Raw genomic sequence first — 11,537 nt, 5'->3', positions numbered from 1 at the left:
AGTTGAAAATAAACAAAATAGAGAACTATTATTCTTTATAAAATGTAAAAACATCGTCCCACTTCAAACGTTAAGAATTTTTAATTATTATGTATTTATTTTCTACATTTATAAATATTTAGAAACGCTGATAACATGAGATTTTTGTGCTTGCTTTATACCCAGGAATCATTTCTTTTTCACAAACTAAATACTTGATAAAATAAATCGATCGGAACGTGCTTAAGTGTAGTGAATGGTCACATCATTATCCAGACATAAATTTGTCCTTACTAAATAAAATACAAGGCATAATGTCCATATATATAATGTTTTTAATACAGGGATAGCCGATTAGAAAAATTTTTAAAGCTTTAATGCCCTTTCACCACTAAATAAATCATATCAAGATAAAACGGGACAACTTTCCTTGATAAAATTTAAATTGTATGTTTTGACTGTGATCTTTTTCCGGAAGTAACTTTCCAGTATCCACATGAACAATATAGTTTTACAGTTAAAGTAAATATTCCTTTGTAATTTTTGATTGTTTAAAGCAAAATGCTTAATTTCACATTAAATAGTGTGGAATGTTCTTTTCAAACATAACAATATCTCTTCCATATAATAATTCGATTAAGATTTTAATAACACAAACATTCCGATGAGCATAACCTTGTACGAATGCACTTTAAAAAGTCGGGTAAAACATTCCTTGTAAATGCATTGCGAATATTATCTTATGCGGTTTAAACAAGGACCCCTGTCATAATTTAGATAGAAAATTACATCATACTCATTGCGATAAGCTTTTGGTGGAGGTGGAAGTCGTGAAATTTTTTGGCAAATAGCTTTTTACCAGTTTTTACCTGAAAGCTTGTATGTCTTGTATATCATAATTATGCATATTCAAAATCAATTGAAATATTGTCACTATAAAACATAAAAAAAATATACTACAAGCTGGAGTTGTCTTTGTTGACAAATTTTCATTACATGTAACCTTTTTGCACATGACATGTAGAAGAATTTTTATGTTAATACATGTATATGCATTATGCTCAGGTCCCTGGATAAGCCCGCTAGTCCTAAAGTCCAATAGTCCAACGGCTTAAAAATCGGAAGGTTTACGAGTCCGACCATCCACTATTTTACAATTTTACAAGTCTGAATGTTCACAAGTCCGAATTAAAAAAAAATACCTTATTTTTTTATTACTCATAGCATATGCTTAACATTTTAGCACAGTGTTTGCTTAAGTATGTCATTTGGTGGTTTCATTTTTGTACAAATCTGATATCAATTTCCTGTTTATCTGTGCATCTGTCCTTTCCAAAGTTCTGTCGCAGTTTTCTAAGCATGTACTCAATTTCAAATGCTTGAAATTTGAGCACAATTTGTCTTTGCGTATGTTAAATCATAGGAATCATTTTTGTTTGAATCTGAAGTCAACTTCTACTTAAGCCCTGCATCTCTCTGTAACAAATCAAATATCCGTTACAGTTGTCTCAGCGACTAAATATTGCAGATGCTAAAATTATTGCACACTCTTTCTGTTGGCATGCCATATTGTGGTATTTAATTTTACTTTAGTCGTGGAAATTTGAAAGATACAACACAACCTTTAGAAAGTACGTTTTTTAAATTTTATTATTAAATTTTGATTAAAAAAGTGAAAGGATATGTGACATTCCAACCCGTCTCAAATTCCTAATTTAAAAATTAAAATTAGGAAAACATATTGTTTTGCATATTATACATATGTAATTACGAGAAAGTATGTAATGCTAATGTACTAAAAGCAGAGAAACATTCATTCAATTACTAGTATGTGTTAAGATCTTTTATACATAGTTTATAGATACAAAATTGAAGAAAATGATTTAAACAATGTCATTTTAAAATATTTCTGGCTCATCATAGGCTTAGGTAGAAAACAATTTTGAGAGTGAAGCAAATTAAAATTGTGGAGAACGTTAAGGTTGCCATTGAGCATGTTTAAAACTTTTGAAAATTAGCATTACTATAACCTCCTTCCTCCATATTGTGTTGTGATAGGATTCCGTTGAGATGTGAACAAAAGTCAAATAATTAAATAAATTTGACACTTAAAACATTTGAAGAAATATGCAAATTTTAATAATTGTGGGTACACATGGAAAGCTTTTACATCAATGCTGAGCACAAGCTTGTGTGTGCAAATGAACGTAAGTAACGTTATAATGTTAATATATATCCCCTTCTCCACAACATGTTATGCGATTGGATTCTGAATCTGGTTGAGATATGTGAAGATAAAATGTAGCATAACAAAACTGAGGGTATATGACATATGTCCCCTCAATAAAAAACAAATATATGTAGACATAAAACAATAAGAATTGTCTATGTAAGCAAAGCTACAAATACTCCTGAGTTATGTTCTAAACTGTAAACATCAATAACGCCACCATCTACATTTTTTTGTCTGCTTTTGCATTTTGATGAAGTTCTTCATAAGTGTTTGTGTGGTCAAGTTCACTTAGTTCTGCATAAGGGGAAATATTCCTGTCAGATTAAAAGACAAGAGGCCCATGGGCCACATCGCTCACCTGAGTAACTTAGGTGATGAATATCTTTACCAGATTCCCCCTCTTGCTATACCTATCATGCCCAACAACCCCCTTCCCTTTTTTATTTTAAAACTTTAGAATCTACACTACTCAAGGATGCTCCCACATAAGTTTCAGCTTTCCTGGCCCAGTGGTTCTTGAGAGGAAGATTTTTAAAAATTTGTTCTATATTTTTCTATGTAAAACTTGGAATTCCCTATTGTGGCCCCGCCCACCCCCAGGGGTCATGATTTTAACAATTTAATATCTACACTACCAAAGGATGCTTCCATATAAACTTCAGCTTTCCTGGCCCAGTGGTTCTTGAGAAGAAGATTTTTTAAAGATTTGTTCTATATATATTTCTATGTAAAACTTGGATTCCCTATTGTGGCCCGCCCTACCCTTGGGGGTCATGATTTTAACAATTTAATATCTACACTACCCAAGGATGCGTCCAAATAAGTTTTCGCTTTCCTGGCCCAGTGGTTCTTAAAAAGAAGTTTTTTTAGTGACTCCACCCTATTTTTGTCTTTTCTTGATTATTTCCCCTTGTATGGGGACTTGGCCCTTCTTTTTAACAATTTAAACTCCCCTTTACGCAAGGATGCTTTGTACCAAGTTTGGTTAAAAATGGCCCATTGGTTCTTGAGAAGAAGTCGAAAATGTGAAAAGTTTACAGACGGACGGACAGACGAACAGCTAGACAGACGGACAGACGGACGGACGACGGACAAAATGTGATCAGAAAAGCTCACTTGAGCCTACGGCTCAGGTTAGCTAAAATTATTAAGAAATCAATCCTTGAAAAAGCTTTAAGTAAAGTGGAAAAGTTCAATATTAAATAAGTGAATAAAAAAATACATACATATCTCGCCCACTTTGTTTATCTGAAAAGTATAAGCTTAAAAATTGCAACCTTCCCGATAAAGTTTTACTTTTTTTTTTACATGTAATGGGATCGATATTTCATTTGTTAACAAAAGCTTTTCATGGACTTTATAGCTCTTAAACATTTTCCCAACAGTCCTGGTCATTATATAATTATTTATCCAAGAATGAATGTAATAGAGTTTTTTTTCTAAACCATGACATTAGCTTTTAATACGATGATTTTAAATACAGTGGCAATGGTTGGATGCTACTTTTACTTCAACTTATATTGTAGGCATCGAAAAAAAAAACACCATTGAATTTCACCGTTATCTTTGTTCACATTACAGTGTTCATATGATAAAAATGCCCTTTACGTGTGTATATTTTATCATACCTCCTATATCAACAGATGGGAATTCGTTGTAAAAGTCTTTTTCATTTGTGGTGTCTAAAACCTTCCCTTTCTCTGTAAAAATAGAGTGAATTCATAACAGAAGGATTATTTTTAAAAAAGGATGTCTTATCCAGTACCAATAGTTTACGCTTTCGGTAAAACACTTTCGATTTAAGTATTTCCAACATATATGTGTTAAAAAGTATTACTTTTAACTTAAACATTTTAAAAAAGCATAAATGGAATATGTTTTTAATTCTATTTTTCATGTACTATTTTTTTGAATGTTTGAAAAGACACATAAATGGCAAAATAGAATTAAAGCAATTACGTACGCTGCATTTTCCTCCAGATGATAAAGTTTAGGAGACTGCTCATCAAGACAATTAAAATACAGACAACCACACTTGTAATGGTGATTGTATAGTCATTCTTACATCCGTCGCTACTTTGTGCCTGCTAAAATTGGATAAAAGAAGACTACAATTTATACGTAGACCATTTGCAATATAATTATGTATCTATAACAAAATGAAATTGATTTCAACTTTAGAAAAATGCAACTTAGAATTTATTATTTCATTAAGTTTAAAAAAAAATCATTTTATTTTTTCATGCCCTTCGTATGTTTTATTAATTACATTACCTGTGTGTATGATAGACAATGTCCTGATTCGTGATGACAGGTCTGGCTGACACATTCTGTACTACATGTCTCTTTGCAATTGACTCCCCAGTACGATCGTCCACAAACTACAAAAAATTAAAAGGTTAAAGAACTTTCAGGTCACCTGTGGAATCAATCTCACTGTCATCCGGTAGATCAAGCTGAAAAAAAACATAATTAGGTGTTTCCTGACAGCACAGGACACAAAAATAATATACAAAGCATAAAAAGATGAAATGAAAAAGAAACTACTGTCAAACAAACAAAACAAAATATTACATATGATTATTTTATACCATTTGTACAAAGAGGCCCGTCGTATCCTACAGCACACCCTCCTGGACATGTACCGTTGACATGGTTACACGTGGTATTGTTCATACAGTGTCCACAGCTTTTATTGCAGTTATAACCATACTTTGCATCCTCACACACTAATCAATGAATAAAACAATTTTTCTTTCTTTCTACCAAAAACTTTTTCTAGTGCAAACACAATATTAAAAAAAGGTTTAAACTTAATTCGAATCGTTTAAAGCATTTTTATTGTAGATAACTAGAGTGTACTACCTTTTGCAAATGCAATGATTTTGACAAAAGTTTAAATACCTACTTGTAGTTTGAGAGATTATAAACAAATAAGTAAAGAGAAACAAAATTCAGAAGATGTAAACGAAATAAGATACTGTGGTCTTTGTTTTGTGTGCATGCTATTGTTATAGATTAACATATCAATAACCAAGTTACACACAGATTCTCCCAATCCTCATCTCAAAAAAAACATACCAATGTTGCAGAGGGATCCCTGGTATCCTTTAGAACATCCTTGTAAACAAGTACCGTTGATATGATGACACTGTTCATTGTTTAGACAATGACCACATACTTGATTACAATTAACACCATACATTCCACTGTCACATGCTGAATATAAATAAAAAAAGGTTTTGAAAGAAATCTTATATATGAACTTATGCAACAGAATCGGTTTTAAACTTCACTCGGTACATGCCAAATCAATCGCTCAATTCCAGCGTGCAAGAGTATTGCAAAAACCTTTTAAAAAGGAAAAATAAAAGAATACACATTATTTTTTTTACCTTATATACTTTACATTATCTCAATTACAATGCCAATTATAAGAAATATACCCCTTTGACTAATAAAAACATCATTTCATGAAAAAGTTTGCATACCTATATGGCTCATTCAAAAACTGATGTTCATAAACATTTTTTTTAAATTCTCAATTACACCCTATAATTGACTTTAAAATTGAAAACACGATACCTTTGTCACAAAGCAATCCCTTGAAGCCTACAGAACACCCTCCATAACATAAACCGTTGACGTGGTTGCACTGAATATCGTTAATGCAATGTCCACAGCTGTGATTACAGTTGTTTCCATACATACCTCCATCACACGCTATTTTTTATTAAGAAATTTCCCTTACAATTAGTGTTTTAATTTGAAAATAACAATTCTACATTTAGAAGTAAATATGAGAATATGCCAAATATATATTTACTGTGTTTGAGGAAGAAGCAATGATGGTAATACTATACCAGAATTGCAGAGAGATCCTTTGTATCCATTAGAACATCCCTGTAAACAAGTACCGTTGATATGATGACATTGTTTATAATTAAGACAGTGACCACAGACTTGACTGCAGTTTAGACCATACATCCCGCCATCACATTCTAGATATTTTAAAGGTTTTATTTAACTATTATCATATAACATACAGAGATAACGTACAGTATTCAAGATCAAAAGTCCATAAAACAATTTAAAACAGGAGAAGAGCAAACACGGACCTCAACAACATCAGAGGTAGGATCAAGTGCCATGTCATTTTCTCTGTTTTATTTAATATGTTAATGTTTCTATTCTTTTATCAAATAGTTTTCTTCTATTACTTTTGCAAAACTTAATAAATATGTAATGTATATCATTATGGTATATACAAGTGATGAAATATTGATATCCCTTGTAAAAATTAATTAAAAAGACATTAATTACATGTAGAAATTACCTGTCTTGCAGAGGGGTTCCTTGAATCCAGGAGAACATCCGTGTAAACAGGTACCGTTGATATGATGACACTGTTCATTATTTAAGCAATGACCACAGGTCTTGGGGCAGTTTACACCGTACGTTCCTCCGTCACATTCTGTAGATAAATTTTGAAAATGGATTCATAGTTCATTATTTCATTTTTCTTAGTTCTTTCGTTTTTTCTGTATCTAGAAAAATTTAAAAATAAAAAAGGCATAAATGATCAAGATGAGGAAATGATTCTCTCTGGTGGGTCTGCATTCATGGGAATAATATTTATAAACGATAAAACCTTGCGATGGTGGATAAACCATTCAATGGAAAATCTATGATTGTCAAGTATAACAGCCAGAAAGTTAATATCTAAAAATTAGATCAATCACTGCACGTACAAAAGTCTTCAAAAGTGAAAACTAAGTAAAATTAAAATAGCTCTACTTTTTCAAAGCCTTGTGATCATTGAAATACTTTCCACTTAAATTCTTACCCTTTGAAGAGTTTCTAATCTCATCACCAATTCAAACATTCTTAAAATTGAATCCCTAACAATTCTTGTTTGTTTAGGAATAGTTACTTTATGGAAGTACACATCAACTGTTTTTAAAATATTGCCTAAATTATTTCTTAATTATTGGTTTCCATTGTCAATGAGTGAATCTTGTTTCTCTATATGTTTGGACATTTGTATTGACAAGTACCTTTGTCACATAGGAATCCTTTGAAACCTGCAGAACACCCTCCTAAACACGTACCGTTGACGTGATTACACTGTGTATTGTTTATACAATGTCCACAGATCTTGTTACAGTTATGTCCATATATACCACCATCACACTCTATCAAAATATTGTTCTTATATACGTTTTATTCTCGATTGGAATATAAATCATAAAAAAAATAATTTTAACTGTAGTTTAATAAAATTGCATTTCCTAACATATGTTATTTCTTTTATAAACAAATAATTATGATTATAACTTACTTGTTTTGCAGTTTTGACCCTTGTATCCAGGAGAACACCCGTGTAAACAAGTACCATTGATATGATGACACTGTTCATTGTTTAAGCAGTGACCACAAGACTGAGTACAGTTAATACCATACATTCCTCCGTCACATTCTGTAGAAAAAACATTCATTGACTGTGGAATATACAAGTGGTAAAAAATGAGTATTCTTTTGTCAAAATTAAACAGAGTTAAAATAAATTAATAGTTTACGGCCCCGTGTATCCTTTAGAACAAGTAATGCTGATATGATGGCACTGTTCATTGTTAAAGCAATGACCACAAGACTGATTTCACGAAACACCATACATTCTACCCTTATTCTGAGAGTCGGTGATACATGTATGTCTGTTTAAAAAACGATTTATACCTAGACCCATCCTTTTTTCTGTTGATATCGGTATACGATTTAAAAACAAAATGAGGAATAAGCAGCGAAGGCATAAAGGATAAAGTCTTTTTTATTGCGGGTCCGCATTACATAGGAATTACACTTTTTGACATTTTAATGCCTTGGTTTATAGACAAGACTTTTTAAAATAGCAACCGAAATTAAATTCGATTTGAAGTACGCCTTCTTGCCAAAGAGGCAAAAACACCCACACTATTACTAACACATACAAGCACGTTTCTATCTTAATCTCCTATGCTAGGGAATACCTCCTATAAACGATCAATCTAAATTATTTTTAGGTAAGTTGCAGAATATTTAATTGCTACTTCGCATCTATATCTGAAAAAAAACTTACCATAAGTACAGAGTTGACCTTTATATCCTGGCGAACATCCTTTCAAACAGTAACCAGTATCGACCTCACATTGCTGTTCTTGACAATTTACTGAACAGGTCCGATTACAATCCTCTCCATAATTACCAAGAACAGGGCACCCTATTTTACAAAAATAATATTCTGATTTACGTGCTTTATAATTTATAGTTTTTACTTTAAAGACATGCAGTATTCTCAAAAAAAGACAAACAGTAAATATATTTAATCTGTATTTTTCCCGTGTATTATATTTCAGTTCGGAAACCCATGGTTTGAATTAATTTTTCTTTAACATTTTTTTCTTGATTATGTAGCCTCACCACCTTCAAAAAGCCTGTTGGAACATTTAAGTTTAAAAATCGAATATTTTTGAATCAAGAAATGTTTCAGTGCGCTCCGTCTGATGATTGGAAAATCAACCATGTTTAATGATTGTATTTAAATGTAGGCAGGTTGTGAAAAGAAACACTAGGAATATCAATTACTGCAGAGAACTGAAGATTTTGGATAATGTTTCAGTAAAGGATAAGAGTAAAGTAAATAAGTCATAACCTGAGTATGTTTGATGTTTTTTTTCAGTGCAGATGGTGTGAATCCCAGTAGTAAACATTTGGGAGCATTTTTTTGTTGCAATTCCAGCAGCAGTAAAAGAAGGAATATTAGCAATGCATGAGGATAAGAAATGATAAATGGAAATTAATAATGGAATGATTAACAAGAAAAGCTCTGATTGGTCTAAAGAGAGTCATAACGTCAACGAATACATTAAATATTAAATCAGTTTGGCCCTCAATTCCAAATTTCCAAAGTGTTTTGTAAATGTGGCTAAAATTCGAAGGAAGTCAAATTTTGTGGTACCCAATGAAAAATTTAGTCAAATCTGCAAAATATAAAAGCAAAAGCCCCACCAAAGCAAACGTTTATGGCAATATTTCAAATATTTTGCAGACAAACAGACAGATTGAAGAACAGACACTGCAAAATTAACGCATCCCCAAAATCTTTCATAACAAAAACATAAATAATAAAGGAATGCAATGCACGTAATCTAAGAGTTTACCATAGACTTCCACTTCACATAATTCGTTGAAGGCATATTGGGAGTAGTAACTTGGATAAGTTACAGCCGTAGAACGCTCGTTATAATATATAACGTAACGTCCATATACAGAGCACTTGATCCTCTGGTCCTCTACAGGTGTACCGCTTAAGGTCTGTATATCATGGAAACAAAGATGACCGTCTGATTTGAACGTTGTATTTGAAACATAGAGGAAAAACCCTGCAAATCTTCCCACGAAATGACTGGGACCTTAAAAAAGACGGAATAAAAGTATACAAGATATTCATATTACAGATATTGATTGAGAATTGCTATAATAACTCTTGCTCAACTGATCTAATGTGATGGAGAAATCATGGTTGATATATAAAGTCTAAATAGCTTTACTTATGAACTAATATTTTACAGCAATCAGAAAGAATAGAAGCAATTAACATCTATGTATGACACAGAAAATGTATGCTTGTATGACACAGAATATGTAACTAGTCAATTGAAATGTAAAGGTTCCTCTGTTGAGAGACAACAAACAAATTTCATTGCTTGTATTCAAAGTTGAAAACATGCATTTAAAAAACTGTTTTCTTGTATTCTTGTATCTGAATTCTATTGGCACAACCAAATTTGAAGTTGACATCGTGGTCTGACCCACTTTTGCAAAAAAAGAAACACGCATACACACATACACACACTTTAATCTTGGTAAAAATTTTTGAACCGTTGATGCAAGGGCTTTCATGTCTCCACTGTGTATGTATTGTGTTACAAGACCTTTGAATTGATATAAATGATTTTAATCGTTGACCTAAGAAATTGATCCACTTTAAAAAGACCTTTTCTTTGGCCATTATTATTTCACAGATGTAATACACCTGACTAGACCTTTCATTAGATACCATCAATTTCGATCTTTTGATCATGACCTTTGCAGTTTGAATTGCATCTGAAAAAACTTTAATCATCGCCAATAGTTTCAAGTTCAACACAAGGGCATCAGTGTTTCACAGATACATCTTATTGTTTCCTTTGACTTTACGGGAATCGATAACTTTGTTCTCCGACAAATATAAATAAAACATTTAAAAAATATATCTCTTGTTCGTCTGGGTCGTTTACACAACATCGATTTTTATTCATGCTATATGAAAAAAAAATTGGTCGGACTTCAAAGTATCGAAAAAGTGGGGGTTTTTATGTACATATCAATTCAAGGTAAACTTCTTAATTAATACACAATTAAGTTGTCTAATTATGAGAGGAGTTTCTATATACTTTGTACGTTATCCGTTCTGTAGAAGATGTTAATGTAACTGATGCTGACCACACTCTCTAGATCTACTCTCCATTCTGCCGTCTGTTGTTTATCTCCTGATATTGTACACTGGTTACTTAGAGCACTACGGTTAGTATACTTCCCATCAACAGCCTTGTCTGCTCCCCATGGAAAGGATTGTGAAAAATCTTTTTTCTGCCAGGCAGGTTTCCGTAATGCTAAATTGGCTAAAAAAGATATGAAATAAAATTTATTGTTTTAGAATTAGTATGCAAAAATAAAATATCCTCTGCAAACCGACAGTAAATAAATTTCAATCTTCCTGCTTTTTTCAACGTTATGTTGAAAGAAGAACTTAAGTACGCCTTATTCATTCGTTGTTTTATTTCTTTTAAAAATATATAATTAAACACATTCTCTTAATGATACAGCAATGATCACAAACATTTCCCTATCTTTATAGAAAAAAGTTATTTTGATTAAAAAAAAATATACATTGTAAATAATATATGGTCTGGCCGGGGCCATGAAACTTAGACGAGCTCACTTTTGATCTCAGTTTCCCTTTTTTCAAAGAAAAGTGAGACTTGGATTTTGTCTAATATTCTAGCCCCCATGCCAGTTCTAAAAAAAATCTATTTAGCAAGCATGAATTAACTTGTAATTTTACAATCTTACTATATCCACAAGTATACGTTGCACACACGATAAGTTGGAGGATATAGCGAATTATTCTCTTCATTCTGAAAAATCATAATAAAAGAAATAACAAAAGACCACCGGGCAATATTGCTCATCCACACTTGTAAGGAAAAAAAACAAATAAATCATTTCAGTATTGAAAAGTTAACGG

At 31.9% G+C, this 11,537-nt stretch overlaps 2 protein-coding genes across 3 annotated transcripts in view; both read right to left on the bottom strand.

The window, feature by feature from the left end:
* Positions 1-8,463, bottom strand: part of LOC134263755 (multiple epidermal growth factor-like domains protein 11) — a 97,440-nt gene extending 88,977 nt beyond the window's left edge. Inside the window, exons 1-5 of the mRNA XM_062746138.1 lie at positions 8,328-8,463; positions 7,554-7,691; positions 7,270-7,407; positions 6,549-6,686; positions 6,076-6,213 (exon numbers count right to left, since the gene is read on the bottom strand). Coding sequence (XP_062602122.1) covers positions 6,076-6,213; positions 6,549-6,686; positions 7,270-7,407; positions 7,554-7,677 — 538 coding nt within the window. The 5' untranslated portion in view covers positions 7,678-7,691; positions 8,328-8,463. The remainder of the gene's footprint in view (positions 1-6,075; positions 6,214-6,548; positions 6,687-7,269; positions 7,408-7,553; positions 7,692-8,327) is intronic.
* LOC134263756 (multiple epidermal growth factor-like domains protein 10) lies at positions 1,932-5,929 on the bottom strand. Of its 2 annotated transcripts, none has more exons than XM_062746141.1 (8): positions 5,798-5,929; positions 5,294-5,431; positions 4,804-4,941; positions 4,487-4,593; positions 4,176-4,296; positions 3,841-3,912; positions 3,439-3,460; positions 1,932-2,526 (listed from the first exon to the last, which is right to left on the bottom strand). In XM_062746141.1, the coding sequence occupies exons 1-8, from the start codon at positions 5,919-5,921 to the stop codon at positions 2,433-2,435; spliced, it is 816 nt and encodes a 271-aa protein (XP_062602125.1). In that variant the 5' UTR covers positions 5,922-5,929; the 3' UTR covers positions 1,932-2,432. The 2 variants fall into 2 exon arrangements, with proteins under 2 accessions (XP_062602125.1, XP_062602124.1); XM_062746140.1 differs by having other exon boundaries at positions 1,961-2,526; positions 4,176-4,299.
* Positions 8,464-11,537: the final 3,074 nt, after the last annotated feature.

This window comes from Saccostrea cucullata, unplaced genomic scaffold (assembly GCF_032062105.1).
Source record: "Saccostrea cucullata isolate Sc308-1 unplaced genomic scaffold, CSIRO_AGI_Scuc_v1 ctg1192, whole genome shotgun sequence".
Taxonomy (NCBI): domain Eukaryota; kingdom Metazoa; phylum Mollusca; class Bivalvia; order Ostreida; family Ostreidae; genus Saccostrea; species Saccostrea cuccullata.
Note: the sequence above shows the minus strand (reverse complement) of the source record. Positions and strands in the feature narration are given on the sequence as shown.

Coding starts and splice junctions, on each gene's coding strand:
- LOC134263756 (XM_062746140.1), bottom strand. CDS start 5,921: ATGTATGGAAACAACTGTAATCACAGCTGTGGACATTGCATTAACGAT. Junction 3,461..3,840: donor CCCATCTGTTGATATAGGAG/GTATGATAAAAT, acceptor TATACTTTTCAG/ATAAACAAAGTGGGCGAGAT. Junction 2,527..3,438: donor AAACAAAGTGGGCGAGATAT/GTATGTATTTTT, acceptor TTAATCTGACAG/GAATATTTCCCCTTATGCAG.